We start from the raw sequence: 23,890 nt of genomic DNA, 5'->3' as shown, positions 1-23,890 counted from the left end.
AGCCAATCACCTATTCTCACAGGTTAGTCCCACCCTTTTAACACCTTCTCGTTGGTTCAAAGTCTCGCTAGAACAATGAGGGGTCGAATGTCATGATCCCCCGGTCAAAACGTCATTCCCGGTCAAGTATTTTCACAATAAAATCCCGTCCACCATTTTGTCAGCATTAGTCACCTTCACAATAAAAGTCCCGTCTATTATTGTCTGAATTAAGTCACTTTCACGGGCTTCAACCGGCTCCAACAGTTCTGAAATACTAAACTAACATTCACTCTATGCACATACATAACATTACTTCTTGCCATCGACATATTCATAGAGTAGACATTACCCCTATGCTTCATAACACATTAACAACAATATCAATATTCTCCCTAATATTTCCCTTTATAATATCTTTCTATATGTATTAATTTAAAGCATAAGACCTCTCTGTACATGTGTAATATCAAAATAAACTATTACAACCTAACATAACATTAAAACATGTTTACTGTACCAAGGAAGAGTTTATTAAAATAAGTCAGACTTTTGTATGTTAAAAAAAGTCCTGTATATAGATTTCCCCAAGAGTTCCAGGAAATGAATGATGCAGATGTGTTCCATACATAACTGAAATCCCCTATAATAGCAATCAAACAATTGTAATCAATTTTTTAATCAATTAGGACATTTTTCAAAGTAAAAGTCCTAAATGTTTAAAGAAATCTGTAATTTCTTTAATGTTTGAGGTGCTTTATATATGTATTTCCTCATAGTCCTAGGCAATAATGCTACACAATAAATAGAATGCTTCAATCGACTCGGTGATCGGTATCAGATCGGCAGATACTGATTCCAGTGATCGGTATTATCGGTGATCGGCAGATACTGATTTCAGTGATCGGTGATCGGCACAAAAAACCTGATCGGTGCATCTCTAGTATTAACCCAGACTCGAGGGCTTGATGGTCCGACGTGTGTGGGACTTTCTCAACAGAACAAAGAGTGTGTATTTCTTCTGTGGTGGACGGTGGTAACGAACTGTTATGCCACAATAAGCCACGCCCCCTCGCCGGCACTTCTAGCGCGAGTGAAGAAAACGTGACAAATAGTCCGGCGACTGAACTCACGCGAGTACATTTAGTAAAGCAATGCAAGGGTTCGCCTCTCCTCTGGCGTGAACGCAGCATGAAGGAGAGTGAACAGACCGCACTCTGCTGCAAAAAAAATTACCTTCAAAATAAAAGCACAAGATTTTTTTTCTCCCATTTTTAAGAAAAGGCATCATATTAATTTAATGCTGTCGCGGGCCACATAAAATGACGTGGCGGGCCATGGGTTTGACACGTATGCTCTAGGGGGTGTTAGAGAGACATTTTTTCATTAACAAATACGAAAACTCAATAATCTAAAAATGTTCACCAGGGTGCATGTGGAATTACAGTCTGCTGGGGGCGTACGGTGTGCGGCCAGTCGACGTTTGTTTGGAGAGAAAAATAATAATCACTTGAAAAACAATAGGTCCCTCTACAACGTAGTCGTAACGAGGACCCTAATAATGTCTCAAAATGTTGGAATTTGAACTTCAAATGTATTTGAGTAACAAGATATGAACATCAGAACATCATCAAATAAATTAAATAGTAATACAAATATGCTTTATAAAGGTAAAGAAAAAGTACAAATAATGTTTTTAAACTAACTCAAAATAGTAATCAAGCCTCTGAAAGTGCAAAATAACTAAAGAATAACTGGGCTGCAAGTGACAGTCAAAGTCAAAATGTTAAAAAAAGAGTCCATCCTATCCGACAAATAAAGTGCCATGGTAAAAGTAAATCAACATGACTTATTGCAGTCCCACGTCTTGCTGCTCCTCCTTCAGGGGAACACACACTTTACAAACATTTTACCTTGTGATGCTGAAATGTGAGCATATGGACATGGAGTGAGGCTGGCTCTCTTCTAGGAGGAGATTTTCCACGAGATAAGGTCTCATGTCATTGACATCATGTTGAGGATGCTCTCTGTCTTCTGCCATCTGAGGGTGCATGAGCCTCTTCAGGACTAATACGTCCACACGCCTTTGCTTAGTACTAAAAGAGAAAAACACACTGCTTTACAGGGTTCGTACGGTCATGGAAAACCTGGAAAAGTCATGGAATTTTAAAATGGTCATTTCCAGGCCTGGAAAAGTCATGGAAAAAACTTAAATCACAAAAGTTTTGGGAAAGTCATGGAAATTTGTTACATGTTCGTTTGCGTCGAGTTTCGTCGGGGGGGGGGGGGTGCTAGTAAAAGTGTGCTCACCCGTGTGCGCGGATGTGTGCGCGCATCACAGCAGAGCTTCGATGCCGGCGAGCGCATCGCTCTGTCGCGCGAGCCGAGAAGTGGGGGGGGGGGGCGGAGACGAAAATTACAGGGTGACAGGTGGTCAGATTTCACCCTGTTATAATGGTAGGGGAAACACTAGAGTTGATAAGTGTGTCTTCTTGTCTGATCAATACGCAACTGTGAGGTGCGCGACTTGACAGAGCGGCCAGCTGCTGATCACTCACTCAACAGCACGATGTGCAAGAGTAGATGGTAAAAAAAATTTTTGGGAGCACCGAAGACCCATTTTGACCCAGGAAAAACCCTGGATACTGTCCCCACACTTCCTGTAGCTCATTGCAATGCCCAATGAAAATTACCAGTAGCTCTGAATCTTTTTATTAAATTAGATCAGGACGCGACGATTTTTCATAATCAACATCGTTGACTAATCGTTGTAGCCCTATTGCCACGTCTTCAATGAAAGTCGCTAAATCTAACGAGAAAGTTTCCCTTCATGTCTCCCTTTGAAAGCCACTCCCCCAAAATGTATAGCTATGAACGTAAACAACAACCAAACAAAAAAAGGTCTAAAATATCTTACCCGAACTTTCTAAACTTTTCCAATGCACATTTGAGCGTGTTGCTATTGTTTTAATAATAGCCAACACGTCAGTTAATGTCAATGTGTTTTGGAAATTAATATTGGTTTTATATTCTTTACCCCAAATCAGGGCTCCAGACTAACTTTTTTTTACTAGGAGCACAGTGGCCCCTAACTTAAAATTTTAGGGGCGCAAGCAGAAAATTTAGGGGCGCACACTATAAATCGACTTGCAAAGTTTTCCCATCATTTTTACTGTATTACTGATAAATAATTTGACAATATACAATCTTATGCCTGTTTGCCTTCATGAACTGCAAAACATTCACAACAGAGAACTCTTCAGAAGTTACTGTATTGAGTTTAAACATATTTTAAGAGAAAACATACCTTGAGCATGTGCATGTTGCACTTCGATGTGGCCAATCAAAACATTTATTGGTTTCTAGAGATGCACCGATCAGGTTTTTGGTGCCGATCACCGATCACTGAAATCAGTATCTGCCGATCACCGATAATACCGATCACCGAAATCAGTATCTTCCGATCCGATAATACCGATCACCGATCACGGTGTTGATTGAAGCATTCTATTTATTGTGTAGCATTATTGCCTAGGACTATGAGGAAATACATATATTAAGCAACTCAAACATTAAATAAATTACCGATTTCTTTAAACATTTAGGACTTTTACTTTGAAAAATTTCCTAATTGATACATTAAAATTGTTTGATTGCTATTGTAGGGGATTTCAGATATGTATGGAACACATCTGCATTATTCATTTCCTGGAACTCTTGGGGAAATCTATATACAGGACTTTTCTTGACATACAATAGACTGACTAATTTTTATAAACTCTTCCTTGGTACAGTAAAAATGTTTTAATGTTAGTATAATTTAAGCTAAATCTCAGAAACGATCTATAAAGATACAAAATCAGTTCATTGTTTACTTTTATATGTTCGTGTATGATTTGTCGACATCTTATTTTGAAAAATGGATGTTGTTTCACGTGGTTCTTTCCGCTAACTTTGCAAAACCGGATGTTGTCACTTAAATCCTTCCGCTAACTTTATCAAAACCCTCGCGCGCTCCCGATCGAATGTGTTTAGCGTGAGCATCAGTCTATAGGGGCAGACATGTGAGAGTCGGCTGAGTTGACCCAGAGATTCAACTGGGGACGGGACGCCGCCGTGGTGAGGATCCCCTCGTGGACCTCTCACTCTGCGGCACTCGCCGGGCGCATCGTCTCCCTTGCGGTGCCCCCGCCTCTCACACAGGCCAGCCTTCTTCTTTTTCGTCTCCTTTCTTCTTCTGGAATTAATGTCGGTTAGCAAACCAGGCATTACCGCTAACTATAGTGGGCTGAAGTGTAGAACAAGTTTGTCAGCAACTAAAATATTGAATAACAAAAACAAAAAAACTGCTAATTTACTGGTCGCGCATGCGCGAGTTGATGAAAAATTTACTCGCACTGTGTCTAATTTTAGGCGCAAAATGCGACCATTTGGTCGCAGTCTGGAGCCCTGCCCCAAATTCCCAAATAGCCCATGAAATAAGATAAAGCAATCTCACATTATTCTTTCTGCATCGACATTAATTATAATTTTAGCATATTAACATATAGTCTCCAAAAATATATACATTTTGTTATATCAGTGACAGTGACATTCACTGTGTACACAGTCACACACTATGCTATATAGTTCTATTACAGAAACTTCCTCTTAAAAAAGACATTCAGAGATTTTATTCTTAGCCGAGGCTGACTTCTTTGTAATGTTTGAATGTAAAGGCAAAATAAAATGCTCTTTAAAGAAAAGACGGGCAACACATAAAAAAGCGTTACTTTGAGATTTCCTGAGTAACCAACTAATATCCAACAAGGACTTAAAATGTGATAGTCAGACAAACAGAGAGGTTTGTTAAAGGAAAGCTGACAGTGAAAGGGTTCAGCTAACATAGTTACACAACTCTCTCTGAAAATGAAAACCCCGAACCCCCCTCATCTCAGGGTTGACTAACTCAGAGTGTTTACTATGGAACATAGATCAGGTTCTTCCTATACTAATAATGTGTGATTTGTATACACAGAAGACCCAATATTGAGACTTATCACTGTTTTCTTCTTTTGACAGCTGCTCAGATCAAGAGCCTGGTGAACCAGTTGGGTACCAGTCAGGACACCTGTGAACTCCAGGACCGCCTGTATGTACCCACCTTATTATCTCCAGTAACTCCTCTCACACAGACACACTTTGTCACTTTGAGCTCATCACTTATGTCACGTCAGTGTATTTTGCAGTTCCAGAGCCTCTCGGTGTGTCCGAAATGTCGGGCCCATTTGAGGCGGTACAGAAGGAGAGCTACTCTGGGTGCTACTGTGTTTCTACTCGCAGTAGAGCGAGTGTTGCCATCTTCACCACCCTGGGAGCGTTTAAAGAAAACTCAGATATGGCCGTCTGCTTGTCACGCGACATATCTTCTGACGCTCTCTGTCTCTGTGTCCGCTGGTGGCAGTGTGCTCACCTGTGTGCGCGCCACATGTCTGTTTGCTCACCTGTGTGCATATCAGGGTGAACGCCGCTGTGTACAGAGATCAAAGGAGAGTTGTAAACGACTGTCATCGCTGACGGCGCTGTTGGGGAGATCAAAGCGAGTTTAAAAGGTGTTCAGCCCATCAGGCAGCGTGGCCTCTCACATGATGAGCTCCTTCTTTGGTAGTCTGTGACATTCTGGTTGACCTGCTACATATCTTTACTATTGTTGACGTTGAGGCAGGGCTCCAGACTAACTTTTTTTACTAGGAGCACAGTGGCCCCTAACTTAAAATTTTAGGGGCGCAAGCAGAAAATTTAGGGACGCACACTATAAAAAGTGCAAAGTGTTCCCATCATTTTTACTGTATTACTGATAAATACCCCCCCCCCCCCCCCAGAACGCAATTTTCGGATATTAGTCAGTCGCGCGCAATTCCAGGATGCTTTATTTTAATTGGTTGCTGGATTGAATCTTACCCAGATACGGGTTGTTTTCTGATTGGCTATTGTGTAGCCCATTTCTTTTTTTTGATTGGCTGATAAGTGGCTCCTCACAGCAGAACTCCAGGGGAGCGCTTGATTCCTCCATGGTGAGGGCAGCGCGGCTCATGTTGGCCAGCTGTTAAATTACATTAACCCTTGTGTTGCTTCGGTCATTTTGACCCGATTCAATATTTAACCTCCTGTCGCCTGGGTCAATTTGACCCGATTCAATGTTTAATGGGTGTTCTTCGAGTCAACAAACAAACATAAAGTACCTCACACTTAAACTTGGAAAACAATATTAATTCTAATAATTTTCTGGAGATTTTAATAGCTGGGGTCATATTGACCTCAAGGGTAAAATATGTTCGTAAATATAAAGGTAACAGGAGGGTTAAACATTGAATCGGGTCATATTGACCCGAAGGCGACAGGAGGGTGAAACATTGAATCGGGTCAAATTGACCCGAAGGCAACACAAGGGTTAAATAGCCGAGAGTTTTTTTCAGCGTGAGAAATACGATGTGTGGCGGGAGTGCGTGACTTAAGACCGAAATGCGTGAGTGTCACGCTCAATGTGTGACACTTGAGAGCCCTGAATTCGGCCTCCTCGGCGTACTGGTTAGCAGCCTCTTGTCTTCTCAATGGACTGGGAGTGGAGCTGCACTTTCATTGCACAGGTCGCGGCACATTTTATGTTTCAGACTGGCGTTGTGTTTGATCAGTGTGTCGTGTTTTAATTGTGTAGTGCCAGTCTTATCAGCACATTTCGTATTCCCCGCATGTTGTGGGAATCGACAGCAGAATTTAGTTCATTGAATTGGTCTCCCTGAAATACCTCAGCCAGGTGAACTCGCGCATCCACTCATCGCGAAAGCTGAATTTCCTGCCTTTTTTCGCCACGACCGTTTCCTCACAATCTGAGTCGGTCTCATTCTCGCGATTTGTCTTCTCTATATCATTAGGTGTAGGAAGAAAGTGAACTGATAGTCCGCTCGCCATTGTCCACTGTTTACAGGAGACACCGCTATGTAAAATCTTTGGATTCATGATAACCCCCAAGACCCGCCTCTTTTCACACATTAGCCTATAGCCGTGGTCACCCCTTCCCGCTGTCAATCATTCCCCCCGCTCACACAGGCCGGCCTTCTTCTTCTTCTTCTGTTTTCGTCTCCTTTCTTCTTCTTCTGGAGTTAATGTCGGTTAGCAAACCAGTCATTCAGGCATTACCGCTAACTATAGTGGGCTGAAGTGTAGAACAAGTTTGTCAGCAACAAAAATATTTAATAACAAAAAAATAAATAATCTGCTAATTTACTGGTCGCGCATGCGCGAGTTGATGAAAAATTTACTCGCACTGTGTCTAATTTTAGGCGCAAAATGCGACCATTTGGTCGCAGTCTGGAGCCCTGCGTTGAGGTCTCTTGACGCCTTTTCTTTTTCCTCCTTGGCGGCAACGTCAATGTTGTTGCAATTTATTGGCATATCCCAGACTGGCACATCCCACCCAACGCATTATTCAAGAGAATATACCCCTACATTTATGGAATCTGACTTGTTGTTTTCAGTTTTAAAATATAGTGGTACCAACCTCAAAACATTCAATATTTGGTAGTTATGATCAGCACTGATGTTGGTTACAACATTGTGGAATATAATATTAATATACACTGCCGGTCAAAAGTTTGGAGTCACCTGGTATGGTAATGTTTTTCTTTCCTTTAATGATGACTATTCTTAAGACAAAGAGTATAATTCAGATACAACATTTATAATTTACATTTGTAATAGTTTTGGACTAAAAGAAGAAGAGTTATTTGAATAAAACTTGTGTTTCATGCCAGGGGGAATACTGCTCCCCCCCCCTATAAACCCTTTATTAATTTGCATTAATGATACACTGTAATTTGATTGTCCATTTTTTTTATCCAATTACAATACGTCTAACCCTATCCTAACTTCTATTTTCATTGTGATGTTTTAAGAAGCATTTTTCTGCACTTGAAACAGGAACTTATTCCTTTTTAAATCTGAACTTTTTGATACTGAGCATCCAATTCCTTTGAGCGGTGATTCCATCTATTCTTATTCAACTGTTGCTCAGAGGATCTTTTTCTGTCTTGGACACCGTTTTGTTCTCCATGTACAAAACACAACATTTTTACAAACCTTTTCATGCAAAGTAACATATTTGTGAGGAGGACTTCTACAACCTAAGAGCACGACACATACAGAAAAGAATCCAGAGCAGTCCTGGAGTGATGAACCAGGCTGAGTGGATCAAGTTTTTGTGTAAACCCAAACTTTTGACCGGCAATGTATAGTATTTCAAGCATGGTGCTGCACGGTGTAATGGCTAGCACTGTCATCTCACATCCCCGATCTCGGGCGGTCCTTCTGTGTGTAGTTTGCACATTCTCCCTATGTCAGCGTGGGTTCCCTCTGGGTTCTTTCTCCCACAGTCCAAAGACAGGCAGCTCAGGTTGATTGGAGACTCTAAATTGCCTGCAGGTGTGAGCCCTGAGATGAACTGGAGACTTGCCCGTGAACCAGGCCTTCACCCAATGTCAGCTGGGATCAGCTCCAGCATCCTCCACCCTGAGTAGGAGAGGCGGCTCTGATAATGGACTGGAGTTTAAAGCAGTTTAAGGAAGGGGACATTTTAGTCCGATAAAGACACCAGAGGAACTTTTAAAAAAGTAAAAAATAGGGATGGGTGTCGTTTGGGTTTTTTCCGATACCGGTGCTAAACCGGTACTTTTAAAACGATACCGGTGCCTAAACGGTGCCTGAACCGATACTTTTTCTTTTAAACGCACAATGAGGACATTAAAAACCTCTTTGGCCATATTCCCTGTAAAAGCCGTTATCATGGAGCACTGACAAACAACGGATATTGGACTGTTAACAAACACAATATATGTTCTCCGTTATATGATGTGTGTGTATATATATATATATATATATATATATATAGTCATGTGCAGACCTTATAGGCAGGGGTGCACATAACTGGTACGCAGGTACTCATGCGCGAAGATAATCAACAATGCGTAATGCCACTTGTGTTACTTCACGACTTTGCGTACTTAACCGATCTGTTATTGATCGTCTCTACACAACAGCATGCCATTTCTGTCTTACGTCACAAAACTGACGCTACAGATGGAGTGAGTACCAACCACCATCTCCCGGTACTCACCTGAGTAACTCACTGAAAAAGTTATGTGCACCCCTGTATATATATATATATACAGTCGTATGTAAAAGTTTGGGCACCCCTGATAATCTCCATTACTTTCATCTATAAATTGTTGGGCATTTGGATCAGGAACTTCTTTGTCATATATATAATACTTCATGGACACAGTGATATTTTAGCAGTGAAATAAGGTGTATTTGATAAACAGAAAATATGCCATATGCATCATAAGAGAATTAGACAGGTGCATACATTTGGGCACCCCAACAGAAAAATCACATTAATATTTAGTAGAGCCTCCTTTTGCAAAAATAACAGCCTCTAGACGCTGCTTATAGCCTCTGATGAGTGTCTGAATTCTGGATGAAGGTATTTTGGACCATTCTTCCTTACAATACATCTCCAGTTCAGTCAGGTTTGATGGGTGCCTAGCGTGGACAGCCCGCTTCAAGTCACCCCATAGATTTTCAATTATATTCAAGTCTGGCGACTGGGATGGCCATTCCAGAACATTGTAGTTGTTCCTCTGCATAAATGCCTTAGTGGATTTGGAGCGATGTTTCGGGTCGTTGTCCTGCTGGAACACCCAACTCCGCCGTAATTTCAGCTTTGTTACAGATTCTAGAACATTATTGTCAAGAATTTGCTGGTACTGAGTTGAATCCATGCGACCCTCAACTTTAACTAGATTCCCAGTACCTGCACGAGCCACACAGCCCCACAGCATGATGGACCCCCCCCAAATGTTACTGTGGGCAGCAAGTGTTTCTCTAGGAATGCTGTGTTCTTTTGCCTCCATGCGTAACGCCTCTTGTTGTGACCAAAGAGCTGTAGCTTTGTCTCATCAGTCCACAGCACTTTGTTCCAAAATGAGCCTGGCTTGTTCAAATGTAGTTTTGCAGACCTCAAGCGAGCCGGTTTGTGGCGTGTGTGCAGAAAAGGCTTCTTCCGCATCACTCTCCCATACAGCTGTTCTCTGAGCAATGTGCGCTGAATGGTCGAGCAATGCACAGTGACACCATCTGCAGCAAGATGACCTTGCAGGTCTTTGGAGGTGGTCTGAGGGTTGTCCTTGACCATTCTGACCATTCTTCGCCTTTGCCTCTCCGATATTGTTCTTGGCCTGCCACTTCTGGCCTTAACAAGAACTGTGCCTGTTGCCTTCCATTTCTTAATAACATTCCTCACAGTGGAAACTGATAGCTGAAACCTCCGGGATAACTTTTTGTAGCCTTCCCCTAAACCATACTGCTGGACAATCTTTGTTTTTAGATCATTCGAGAGCTGTTTTGATGCCCCCATTTTGCCACTGTTCAGAGAAGAATCAAAGAGAAGCACAACTTGCAGTTGGCTACCTTCAATACCTTTTCTAATGATTGGATGCACCTTTCTATGGAATTGAAGGCTTAACGAGTTAATCAGACTAATTATGTGTTGCAGTTAATCAGCATTTAGTAGGTACAGGTATTCAAATCAACAAAATGATAAGGGTGCCCAAACTTTTGCACAGCCTATTTTTCACATTTGATTTAATTTCATACAACTAAATACTGCTACACTAAATATCTTTGTCTGGAAAACACCCAGCACTCAGTGTTAACTAGAAAATGAATATTACACAACTGTGATCTTTTTTAGGTGAAGACAGAGTAAATTATCATGCAGCCTCAGAGGGGTGCCTAAACTTTTGCATACGACTGTATATATATATATATATATATACTAGTGCTGTGAAAAATAACGCGTTAACTCAGTTAATTAAATTACAGGTTTAACTAGTTTTATTTTTTTAACGCATTTAACGCATGCGCAGAATGAGCTCTGTCGCGAGCCGAGAATTGTTGACGGGGGGGGTGTAGACGAAAATTACAGGGTGACGGGTGGAGATTCCCCCTGTTATAATAGCAGGGGAAACACTGGAGTTGATAAGCGTGTCTTCTTGTCTGATCAATACGCAACTCTGAGGTGCGCGAATGGACCGAGCGGCCAGCTGCTGATCACTCAGTCAAAGAACAGACGAGCTAGCTTAAACATGGTTATAATGGATAATTTATTATTTGTTGGCCTACTTTTATGAATGCAAGACTTGCAATAAACGTTACGGTACTAATCTGAGTTACAGCTGCTCGTCATCGGTCTCCACGTGTTCAGGGGGACCGGTGACGGTCTCCCCATCGCGTCCAGCCGGACGCTGGTGTGCTCGACACGGGTTCACGTAGTCACACACGGCGCATGCCTCCGCTGTCAAAGTTAAATGAGAGGCTATCGTAACTTGCTGACAGGGCGGAGTCACCAGAGAAGTTCACAACAATAGTTTTTTTCAATTTTATTCGACTCAGGCACCGGAAGGAACCACCGAAATGTGCGTTGCGTTTCGGTCCGTGTAGCACCGGTTGTATTGGAACCGGTACCACATTGGCACCGGTTTCCGGTACCCAACCCTAGTTAAAAAGCACACGATCTAGTACACTGTGCTGCCACATGTACTAGAAAGTTGTACGCAGGATGGTGGGTGATCTTCGGAAGTCTGGATCCATTCTAAACGGTTGTTGTTTCCACAGGCAGCAGATCCAGCATTATACCAACCAACTGGCAAAAGAAACCAACAAGCACCTGAAAGAGTTGGGCTCGATCCCTTTGCCCCCATCACCCTCAGAGCAAGTACGTATCGGTCTACATTACACAGTGGTGATTGTGTTGACAAAGTGACTGGTATTGGGCGCTTATGATAAGTTCATGTAGGTCGTCGTCTAAGTCCATCAATGGAAAGTTCTTGTCTTAAAGGCGTGATCCAAACCGCCATGACTGACACAGAGTAGCCGTGTAGTGCAATGCAAAACACATTTTGAATGAGACTGTTAAACTGATGTTGTCCTGATTTAACTTTGGGGAGAGGTCTGAATAGAACTTTGCTCCTGCAATGTCAGCGTTATCAGCTGTAACTAAAGGTCTGTAGAGCGGTGCAGAGGGCAGTGATGTCGGATAGGCAAGGTCAGGGGTCGCAACCCGCGGCTCTCTTTAGCCCCTCTGTTGCGGCTCCTTAAATATATATTTATTTATATTTTTCCCAGTGGACAATAATTCAAACGGAACACCTCTTATCTTTGAGTTTGAGTTATTGCTGTGTCACTGAAAATATATATTTTAAATATTTGTTTAACTAAAATGTGCGTCACATCGTAGGACGTCTCTGTCCAGTGTCTTTCTCTGCCGGTGGCTCATCATGATTCACAGAGCCCCGCCCTCGTTAAACTGTCAATGGAGGAATAAAAAACAAAAAAAACAAAAGTCACGGCGACAAGTAGAGTTTAATCCTAATTTGCTTCCCTGCCAAAAATGCTGGCTGACCTGTCTGCTTTATACGTGACAGGAATGATCAAACATGTTGAAGACTCTTCCAGAACTAGCACAAAGCTGCTGAACAGCATCAAGCTGCAGATGAGTGAAGAAGAGACATTTCTCACCTGCTGCAGCAAACAGAGCAAATTCAAGATTCAAGATACAGTATTTGTCTAGAAACACAAGGTGCAGTGTGAAATGTGAGGGCAATGCATACACACTAAGAACAATAAACACACTAACAACAATAATAGTATAAGTGTGTGTGTGTGTGTGTGTGTGTGTGTGTGTGTGTGTGTGTGGCCTTGTGTGGGGTCCTGGTGAGGGTGAGGTCGGAGTCTGGTGCCTCGGTGAGTGCCAAAAGAAACTCCGAGTCTCAGTCTCTTCTTCTCACTCTCTCTCTCACCTGGCGCCTGCCTGAGGCGCCTGCTGCCTGGCAGCAGTGTTGTTAGTGATTGATCATCCTTCATTTCTCTTCCTTCTGCAATTCTTCCTGCCTGGTGTACAATCCTGGTGGGTGGGAGTGGCAGGGTGGTCACTTAGTTCAATAGTCTCTTCAGGAGGCCTCCTGTCCTGAGCGAGCACTTACAGTCCTCCTGAACAGGCTGCAAACCAGGCTGTCATACAGCTCCAGAGGACTGAAGGACTGAGGACCTCTCTAGAAAAACTTTAATGAAGGACCCCTGGTAGGCTCAGCTGCGGCGCTGCTGCCAGAGTCTGCCTTGCCTGTCTGTGCTTGTTTCACCAGTTGTTCTGTCCAGAGATCCTCCACAACCTCAGAGGTGACCCCACTCCAGGTATGGTACCCAGTACCCCGTTAGTGGTGAACCCGTCTGTCCTTGTCCCTTTGTTGCCTCTGAAGTCCACTCCCAGCTTTTTTAGTTTGGTGACATGAAGGCTGTTGACTGTGCAGCAGAGTGACAGATGGCAAACTTCAGCAGGTAGGCCTTCTACGTGCGGAGCGGAGTGTCCCACCACACACCCGATCAACACTGTGATGATGATGTTGTTGGAAACCTGACCATGGTACAGATGTGTGCTGGGAGAGTACAGTGGGGGCTGAGGCGCAACCCTGGGGGGATCTGTGTTCAGGGTGAGGGGTTTGAGGTCTGCCCTGACCACCCTGACCACCTGGCCTGGGTCCTGAAGTCCGTCCAAGCACACACACAGTGGGGGGTCCAGTCTCAGCCAGCTCAACGGCAATCAGGGAGCTGGACTGGTGTTGAGGTGAGAACTATAATTGACACACAACAGCATTCTCAGCCCCTCTCCCTGCTGTCCAGATGAGAGTGTGGTGTGCAGTACCTAGGAGACAGCATCATCTGTGGATCTGTTTGGGCGATACTGCAACGGCAAGGGGTCCATGGAAGGGAGGGAATGTAGTCCTCTTCAGCCTCTCAAGCATTTTCATGACCACGGTGAGGAGGCCACAGGGGCGTCGGTTTTCACATGCTATGCTGAAGCATTCTTGGGCACAGGGACAATAGTGGATCTAATCTACTTTCAGGAAGTCTCCAAACTCAACTACTGCTGCTGGTCCTGTGGCAGCCCGTGAGATATTAAAACGTCCGTTTGGTAAAAATGTGTCCATATATAACTCCTCCATCCTTGGTGCTCTCGTCTAAAACTCCGTCAAAGGGACGACGCTCAGTGTAAATGTGGCAGAAGATATGCATTTTAAATGGTTACGTAGTAGTGTGGACATGGCCTATTTATTTAATTCAAATAATCAATTCTTGCATTTAAACCATCCTCAGTATTCTATGAGCAGTGGGTTGCTGTGAAGCGCCCGGGGAGCAAGTGGGGGTTCAGGGTCTCGCTAAAGGACACTTTGAACTAGAGGACGGGCATCGAACCTGCTTCCTTGTGGTTACAGGAGGACCGCTCTACCCCGGGAGCCATAAATATGGCGGGGGGGGGTTTCAGGCCTAACTACTTGGTTTCTAACAATCTGTCTCCCTCTGCTCCATGGGGTCCAGAGGCAGCAGAAGATCCAGAGGGACCGGCTGATGAATGATTTCTCGTCAGCTCTCAACAACTTCCAATCAATCCAGCGGCGTGCAGCAGAGAAGGAGAAGGAGTCAGTGGCCAGAGCGAGAGCTGGATCCCGCCTTTCAGTAAGTAGGAGTCAGTGGAGGTTTCATACCACAGGATGAGAGCTAAAGAACTCTCCTTCCCGCACTAGAGACTCAACGTCACATCCATGTGAATCTGTGTTCTCCTAACTTGACTTTGGCAATAGTGGATTTTTCCCTCTCACGCAGACTGAAGATGGTTCTTGGGATGAAAAGCTTGTTTCTTTTGATAAGTAAGTGACTGTCATTCATTCAGAGTTTCCCCTTGTCAGCTAGCAGCACTTTGCATGGTGTATCATTGAGACTCCAAGGCTGTGTCTACTTGAGCACTTCGAGCACTGACTTTCAGTGTTCGAAGTGCGCCACTGAAAAAACCAGCAGAATTCAGTGCACTGAAAGTACCCGGATGGTGCACTGCAAACGGGCAAAAAATGTAGTGTAAAACGATGGACACTACTCGCCCTAAACGGCCGCCATCTTGGCGACGTAGCGGAAGAGGAGGAGCCCTTTCGCCAGCTTTTCATTTTATTTCTAAAACAATGGCGGACAGCACAAGCGGTAGACCACGAAGCTACAGACCGTAAATGTAAGTATCAGCGGTAATTACACATTGTACTGGTATTACAATGTACTACTAACATGCCATTCTCAGATTAGTTAGCATACCTAGGTAGCATTAGATGCCATTGGATCTGCATGGCAGCTATGATAAGCTAGCTGGGTAATCCACCACCCGGTCCTCTTGCCAGTCCGACGAAGGTGCACTTTTATCGGACACTTTTCGCTTGACGAGCCGGGGCAGGTGGCGGGCTCCAGCGGCAAGTCCGACGACAGATAGCTATGTCAGTCATCGGACAGTGTTAAACAACGGCTGTTCTGTTAACCAATCGAAATAGCAATTTTAATAATGGATTAACAATGGATATGCTCAGTTTAATAACGGGTTAACATGACACTGCGAACGTTTGCCCACACGCCGCCCGATAATTAATACCGTTACGATAGCTATCTAAGCTTGTCCTTCTAGAAATAATTGTAGCTTTCAATCATCGTTGTGTGTTGTTTTTTTAATGTTGTGTATGTATGTATTAATTTAAATGTAATCGTGGTCTGGGACATAGCACTAAATGGCTATCCTATATCTGTTTCCTGCCCCAGAGACGTTTCCTGGAGGTGCTGGTGCTGGCTGGTCCTCTGCTGCCCTCCCGACATCTGCATCTGGCTCCAATGACCTCTGGCACCTCACATCCACCTCCAGGGCCTTTAAGAAGATGGACCGCCATCGCGTCTTCAGTATCGCGAAGGACCTCTCCACAACACACCTCGCCTTTGACAGGCAGCAGTTGTAGCGTGCTTGGAGGTGGTTGTGGACAGGCTGCCTGAAGGGGGTCATGAGGCAGATGGGTTGGGACAGGCAGGGATAGCCACCATCCCCAAGGATACAGTATCCTGGTGGAGGGTATGACTGCTCATAGAAGATGGGGCTGTTATTCAGGACCCTGGTATCATGCACTGAGTCTGGGTAGCCCACACACACATCTATGAATTTGCACTTATCATCACAGATGGCCTGCAGTTGGATGGAATGAAAAAGCTTCCTGTTAAAATAGCAGGCAGCATCCTCCGCTGGGGGCTTCACTCTGACGTGGCAGCCATCAATAGCCTCCACCACTCTGCTGAAGGCTGCCGACCCAGCTAGACGGGCGAAGCGGGCACCTAGGCGTGGGAGTTCCTCTCCTGTAGGGTGGCGGACAACGGTGTACAGGAGCGCAGCGATCTGCCCACTCATCCTGTGGACCAGCCGGTGACCGGTGGCCCGGGGCCTGTCGAAGGCCCTGGCCACCACCCGATAGGAGGTGGCGCTGGCAAGCCAAAAAATAAAAACTAGACAGGAGATCTCGGGGCCCCAACCGTGGTCACAGTCAGTGCCCAGCACAGCCATGAGGCGTTGAATGACTCTCGGGTGAGCCTGAAGTCCACCCTCATGTCACTGTGGCCATCAAAATACAACGCCAGCAGTGGCATTGCAGCATTGATACGGCAGCGCCGCCTGGGACTGGGTGGCTGCTGTAGAGTGTGGGGAGGGGAGGGGAAGGGAAGATTATATTAATATGTAAGTCATTTTATCAATAAAATGTTGTCATTGAGGTTTTGTAGTCTTTTATTGCGTTTTCTGATTTATATTAGAATTGATGCATGTTTGTAACAATAATTAATATGCCTGTGTGTTCAATTGCTCATTGATTCCTGTATCAGGGTGAACTTCACTACAACAGAGATGTGTATAAAAGTACAGTCAGTCAAAGTAGGCCTATTACTGTGAATTCAAGCAGATGATGCCTATCATTTCAGTGGATAATTCTTAAAACTAATTGGAATCTAGGGACAAACATGTACAGATTTGTCATGTTTTATTTCCATATGGTTTGTATGTGGATTGCAAAGAAGAAGGCTACTTCTGACAAAGATAATTGAGAATTTAGCATACCTAGCGAGGAGAATTTAATTGCAACTACTACATGAAGCTATGCTGTGAAGGTAAGGCAAAATCACAATTAAATGTACATATACCATCTCGACTTCAGCCAGAAGGCGGAGGCTCCTGCCGCGATTGTGGAGGTATCGCAGTTTCCACATGGGGTGGAGAAAGGGGTAAACAAGGGACAACAAGAGGGCAAGAAGTGCATTCATTTTGTCGGGTATCGCAAGCAGATTTGCATACGTCACTCCCGGCTTAATTTCGCGGGTGCCGTGAACAGATTTGCGTCCTTCACTTCCGCCAAGTGGTTAACGTAAGTGTTCCATTTGAGACAGCACTTATCAGCCATGCAGTGTACTTCGTAAAGTGTGCAGTAGTAGACACAGCCCAAGTCTTCAAGACAAATGAAATGAATAAAGACATGTTGAAATAACGATGGACAAAAATATTATAATAAACATTCAGCTTAATGCTGTGTTCACCGAAAAGCGGTGCGATTATTATCAATGCCCATATTGCGCGAGTAAACTCACGCGACCATTTGTCGTGTTCACACCCAAAGTGTTGGGAAGCTCCGCGTGGGGCGGGGCTTATCTCCGTGGCCTGTCTCCGTGGAAACAGTTATCATTTCCTTTATCCACTACGGAATAACTAACCATTAGTTCTAAGGGATGGGAATCGAGAACCGGTTCTGTTTTAGAACCGGTTCCCAGTGAACCGATTGTTTGGAATCGTCAGCCAAATTCTTTAACGGTTCTGCTAACGGTCCTCTGTGGCGTTGCGCATGCGCAAACTTTTTTAGTTTCTTCTTCAGACTGCAGCAAACATGGCAACTAGGCAGAAGCGTTCTAAAGTTTGGCTCTATTTCACACGACAAAAAGTGCTAGTGTGAGGTGAAAGTGTGCTCACCTGTGCGCGCATTACGGCTGAGCGATGCGCGTGCAGACAGCATTTAACGGAGCGGAGCATTGCGTGCGCTCTGATCGCTCTTTTAATAAAGTATCGATCCTAAAAATATGCTAAATCACATCGTTTTTAACGTACGGGTACTTTGTTAGTATCGCTACACCATGCAGCCGCAGCGTGACAGCAGCAGATGTAGCGGACTAACATTCAAGCTAACCTAACTTCCCAAACGCTGTCGACATCTGAACGCTGATTGGCCGAGATGCGACACGTCCCATCAAAGCATATTGCTGGAGATCTTCAAGCCACCGTTCATATCCATTTTGGCGATTACAATTGTATAAGTGAGCAGTGCATCACAGCCACGGATGAAGAAATACATTTTCGAAAAAATAAAAATAAAAAGATCGCCCGACCTGGTTTCGATCTCTTTCACGCAAAAGGAGACTGTACTTAAAGACGCGCAGTCTGTGCGCTGCGCCATCAGATATTAGTTTCAGCTCAAGTAATTTATATATTGATCCATTAAGTCACATTTCTTATGTTTTCATGGGAACAGTTTGGTCGAAGGGATCTGAAACAACTGGTTACCGTGAGCGGATATTTACACTTTGAAACATGTTTAGCGATGCTTGTTCGCAACACTTTTGCCACACAATACCGAAACCAGGTCGGGCGATCTTTTTATTTTTATTTTTTCGAAAATGTATTTCTTCATCCGTGGCTGTGATGCACTGCTTACTTATACAATAGTAATCGCCGAAATGGATATGAAGGGTGGCTTGAAGATCTCCAGCAATATGTTTGTGAATGTGTGATGAATCTGGTGAGCGAGACAGAGCCCCGCTGCAGATGTTAAGAGAACACAACGCACGCACGCGTAGGGAAACCAGTAGGTTTGAAAACCAGTAGGGGTGGAACACCGGCATTGGTCTCCCATTATTGATCACTTCACGTTTGGATTGAAAGTCCAGTTTTGAGAAATGTTTGATCGTAACGGTGTTAATTATCGGAGGGCGTGTGTTATCAGCAAACGTTCGCGTTATCGTGTTAACCCATTATTAAACTGAGCATATCGATTTTTAATCCATTATTAAACTTAGCATATAGCTACGCTAGCTTAGCTATAGAATCTTCCATTTTCAGCCCCCTACATTGAGGCAGAGGTAAAATTTGCCTCCCCTCTTAATGTGGCTTTATGTCAGCTCAGCAAATTCAGCGATTTTGTTAGTGCCATTTGTTTCATTGTGTAAACCAGCTTTCACTATATAAATAATCTCCATTGCCATCCAATTTAGCTGATGACGTTCAGAGTCAGACCGGTTCAGAGGCTGGTCGTCTGTCTGGGTCACAGGCTACAGCTAGCACGTCTTGTACACCTCCTCATATCTTTGTGTTCAGGCATCCTCCAGCCCATCTGAGAGAGTGTTCTCCACGGCTGGAGACACAATAAGTCTTGAGAGATCGCGTATCCTCCCGGAGAAAGCAGTAATGCATATTTTTCTGCACAAAAATTGTTGATGATCCATACAATTGATGGTTACACACTTGGTATTTGCCACTGCTAGTTTCATTTTTGGCAGCTCAGTTCATATACCCTTTTAAAAAAAGGAAGGAGCACTGTAATTTCTAGGAACATATTTAAATTAAACAATACATTTTATTTAAGTTATGTAAGTTTTATTTTAAGTTCAAGAGGAATATGTCTAAATGTTTTTGGTTATTTAATTTTTTTAAAATGTGTATGTATACATACTGTATATGGTGTGTGCAGCATTATAGAAAATTATATAAAAGAAAATTAATGTAAATAAACCCGTTTGTGCTCTTTTTTTCACCCCTTGCCCAATAAGAATCGATAAAAGAATAGATAAGGAATCGAATCGATAAGCAGGAATCGATAAGGCATCGGAATCGTTAAAATCGTATCAATTCTCATCCCTAATTAGTTCTGCTTTATACTTGTAGAGGACATCCCACACATGTCTGAACATCTAAAGCCCTTGTGTTGGGTTCATAACATCATATCATATATATATATTTATACATAACATCACCAGTGCCTGTTTTATTCTCTGCGATTACGGTACTCATAAGAGGTATTAAAGAGCTCCGGGTTCCCGCAAACCGCAACGATGAGTGTGTCCTCCATCTTGTTCTGATTCAACGGCGGCGGGACAGCGATGACGGGCGGAGCAACTCAAGAGCTGATTGGCCCGAGTTTTGAAGTTATCGCCAAAAGTTGAAATATTTCAACTAGAAGCAAAATTTGCGCTGCCCAAAATGCATCGCCCAAAACGCGCCGCCTGGAAAAATGTTGCGTCTATCGCAACCGCACGTGTCTGTACGTTGACTTTGCTCGTGGGATCTCGTCTCGCGAAAACATCGCGTCGCTTTCGGTGTGAACACAGCTTAATGCTGGCTCTTTCTCATTTGGTCAGAGGTCATAAATAACCTTAGTGTATATTTCCTGTTTTCTATTTTCCCCTTTCAAATCTACAGGAGTCCTTTTTATTTATAAAATAAATGTACACCAACGTGGAACTTGTGAACAAGAGATCCATGTTTGACTTAAAAATATGGAAGATATCAAATGCAAAAATATGAAGAAATTTCAATTCAGTTTATTTGTATAGCCCAATTCCACAAATTACAAATTTGTCTCGGAGTGCTATACAATCTGTACACAGACATCCCTGCCCCAAAACCTCACATCGGATCAGGAAAAACTCCCAAATAACCCTTCAGGGGGTAAAGGGAAGAAAGAAATCAAACGTGGCAGTTGATTGTTGATGTTTTCCTTGCACCTCATGAAAACTAATGGCAGTAATTTGTCCTATGCTAACCAACACTGATACATTTCGTGACTTTGTGTTTGTGCTGTGATTTAATTTGAATGTGGCATGAAACAGTAAAAATACAAACTAAATGATTGTTCTTTGAAAACATTTTTTACATTAAATTATGATGGTAAATGCATCTGAACAAAAAGAAAACTGCACAGAGCAATGTTTATTATATTTCACTTAGTGTATGCATACAATATATTCCATACAGTACAAATAGACTGATTGTTGTTGTGCTTTAAAAACAAATGATGTCCTGTTTGTGTAAAGCCAGGAGGACTGGGGTCAGATGACCACCCAGATAGAGGAGGTGGCCATCACAGAGGAGGATCTGGAGCTCATCAAGGAGAGAGAAACCAACATCAGACAGCTGGAGGTCAGCATCTCTTTCCTATTTATAATATGAATCCATCCATACCAGGACCTCTGCTGAAATCCACCATCATATTCTGGGAGCACAATCCAACCACTGCTGATTCTCGTCTGATTGTTTGTGTGTTCAGTCTGATATTTTGGATGTAAACCAGATCTTCAAGGACCTGGCAGTGATGATCCACGATCAGGGAGAGATGATTGGTGAGTAGTTATTCGCAGGGCTCTTAAGTCCTAATCACACCACCAGTGGACAGTGCACATCACAGATGCTCCAGCTTTCCACTAATTATGTTGCGCATCAGGTTGACTGAATCCAGTCTTATAGGTATTCAAGATGATGTTCATCAGTAATAAATGTTACCACACGTCCTGGTATGCCAATTAACAGGAAGCAACCTCAATAACTAAATGTATTTAATGTATGAACAGATCTCAAAGTTAAGTTATGGGGGGGGGGGGGTTGTTTCTCATTGGCATGACGCTTGTTAGAGTTTGGTTAAGTGGAGGAAAGTACGTTAAGGTTAGTTTAAGGTTAGAGAATGATCAATAAATCAACAAAGATGGAATGTGAAAAGCGGCCGCCTTTCTTTAGCCTTTGCTTTCTTGTTCACACGAGAGCTGGCCTATCAGAATCTAAATGTAGGTATTTTCTGGGGTTCAAGCCAAGGGGCAGATGTGGCTCACAGGTACAGTGGGTCGTTCATTAATCGCAAGATCGGCGGTTCCATCCTCGGCTCCGCCAGTCTGAAATACAAATTGCTCCTGATGGCATCAGCTTCGAACATGTGAATGAATGAGTGGGTGAGTGTTGATTTAGTTACAGTGCTTGGAGTGGTCAGAAGACTAGAACGGTTCAATAGCTTTTGGAGAAATGCAAGCCGACATCCGGCTGTGGTGGCTATGGAGAGAACGGCGATCAGAGGGCCACCTGACTGGAACCCTGTTGTCACCCCCCAACGCCGGATTCCGCTGTGAATAAACAGGAAGAGTGTGACTTCATAATTACCCAGCTGACCCCGCTGTATCTTCTGCCCCGCAGACAGTATCGAGGCAAATGTGGAGAATGCTGAAGTTCATGTAGAACGAGGAACGGAGCAGCTCCAGAGAGCATCCTACTACCAGGTTAGTCTGCAGCCGACATCCAAGAGTTGCCACTCAGTCACTTCCTGCCGGTAACCCTCCTGTCTGCTTTTCTATCACAGCAAAAGTCCCGAAAGAAGATGTGCATACTTGCTATGGTTTGTTCCATTGTGCTTGTCATACTTGGAATTATTATCTGGCAAGCTGCTGCTGGCAAGTGAGTTGACTCCCCACAACCAACGCGTCACGACTATATTTTACTCTGCCCTTCGTACCTGCAAGTAGCTGCTTGGAATTACGAGAAGAACAAGAGGCTTCGCCAAGCTCAGCAGATTAGATCCATGCAGTGGGATGGTCAGTGTGGAGACCATACTCATCTGAACTGATGAAGCCTGTTTTTGTAAAAAATCCTATTTAAAGTGAGGAGGACTGAGGTGATGTATTGTCTTGTTTAATGCACTAACACTAGCTGTCACTGTATTTCAAAATGAAAACATGTTATTTGCAATGATTTCAGAACGGGGATATATGAAAAGAAACACATGAGTAGATTAATCTGTGGTTTTAAGAGGCTGTACATATAAAAAGTAAGTTACTTGTGTTGGCATCTTCGGATGTAGCGTGTGTTGAATGCCTGGTCTTCCCAGTAGCATTACGTGGGACTGGTATTAATTGTGGCAGTGATGGCTGTAATATACATGTTGTAAAATGAAAGCTAGTATGAATCTAATCCATGTCTGTAAATATTAAAAAGCGCTGCAATATATTATAAGTACAATATGAGAGTAAAAAATTAAAGTCCAGTCTTCAAAGAAAACATTTTAAAATTGATTTCTACAAGTCTTACCAGTATCCATAATAAAGGTCTTAAACACTTCAGCTCTCCTGGATGTATTGTCAGTTTTATGTCTACATGTTGGCTTAAGCTGGTTCTGGCCTGAATTTGGGCTGGCAGCTTCTTGGAGTACAATTGTAAACATTTTGTTTCATCAATTTGTATCACTTCTGATAATAACGAACTGATCAAAGTAAATGCTGAGATCTGGAAACATTAGGACTGGCACACACACGTGCAGATCGCATGCATGCACATGGTCTTTTATTACTATTTGTTGTAAGTGACCATCCATAAAGGTTGCTTTGTGCTCCCCCTGGTGGCAGACACGGAGTGGTGGATGCCTCGTCGGTGGCAAGGTCCTTAAGTTTGCGCGCACACTTGTGAAGGATCCTCGTGTCCAAACACAACAAAAGCCTCTTTATTAAAGACAGCATTCAATGTGTTTTTGTAAAGGGCTGAATTATATTTCTAATAACTGGATGACTGCGGGGCTCATCAGCAGGGACATGACAGAACCACAAGTATCCCCACATTTAGTGAGCGCAGCTCTCTAGTGGGGCATTATGTCTTCACTAACACATTTACATTAGCAGGTCATGACCTTGTTTAGCCCAGAGCAGCAGGTCATGACCTTGTTTAGCCCAGAGCAGTAGGTCATTACCTTGTTTAGCCCAGAGCAGCAGGTCATGGCCTTGTTTAATTCAAATCAATTCAATTCAGTTTATTTTGTATTGCCCATTCTCACAAATTACAAATGTGTCTCAGAGTGCTTTACATTCTGTACACATAGACATCCCTGTCCCAGAACCACGCATCGGATCAGGA

At 43.4% G+C, this 23,890-nt stretch overlaps 1 protein-coding gene and 1 long non-coding RNA gene across 2 annotated transcripts in view; both read left to right on the top strand.

The window, feature by feature from the left end:
* stx12 (syntaxin 12) overlaps nucleotides 1-23,112 on the top strand; it is a 29,855-nt gene extending 6,743 nt beyond the window's left edge. Inside the window, exons 3-10 of the mRNA XM_056421807.1 lie at nucleotides 5,041-5,110; nucleotides 11,689-11,788; nucleotides 14,446-14,583; nucleotides 14,731-14,774; nucleotides 21,043-21,148; nucleotides 21,276-21,348; nucleotides 22,187-22,269; nucleotides 22,350-23,112. Of these exons, the coding sequence (XP_056277782.1) occupies nucleotides 5,041-5,110; nucleotides 11,689-11,788; nucleotides 14,446-14,583; nucleotides 14,731-14,774; nucleotides 21,043-21,148; nucleotides 21,276-21,348; nucleotides 22,187-22,269; nucleotides 22,350-22,448 (713 nt within the window). The 3' untranslated portion in view covers nucleotides 22,449-23,112. The remainder of the gene's footprint in view (nucleotides 1-5,040; nucleotides 5,111-11,688; nucleotides 11,789-14,445; nucleotides 14,584-14,730; nucleotides 14,775-21,042; nucleotides 21,149-21,275; nucleotides 21,349-22,186; nucleotides 22,270-22,349) is intronic.
* LOC130198643 (uncharacterized) lies at nucleotides 14,781-16,688 on the top strand. Its single transcript, XR_008832667.1, has 2 exons — nucleotides 14,781-15,127; nucleotides 15,700-16,688. It is a non-coding gene; the product is annotated as an uncharacterized LOC130198643 (long non-coding RNA).
* Nucleotides 23,113-23,890: the final 778 nt, after the last annotated feature.

This window comes from Pseudoliparis swirei, chromosome 1 (genome assembly GCF_029220125.1).
Source record: "Pseudoliparis swirei isolate HS2019 ecotype Mariana Trench chromosome 1, NWPU_hadal_v1, whole genome shotgun sequence".
Taxonomy (NCBI): Eukaryota; Metazoa; Chordata; class Actinopteri; order Perciformes; family Liparidae; genus Pseudoliparis; species Pseudoliparis swirei.
The sequence above is the reverse complement of the archived record's forward strand: the minus strand, read 5'-3'. Positions and strand labels throughout refer to the sequence as shown.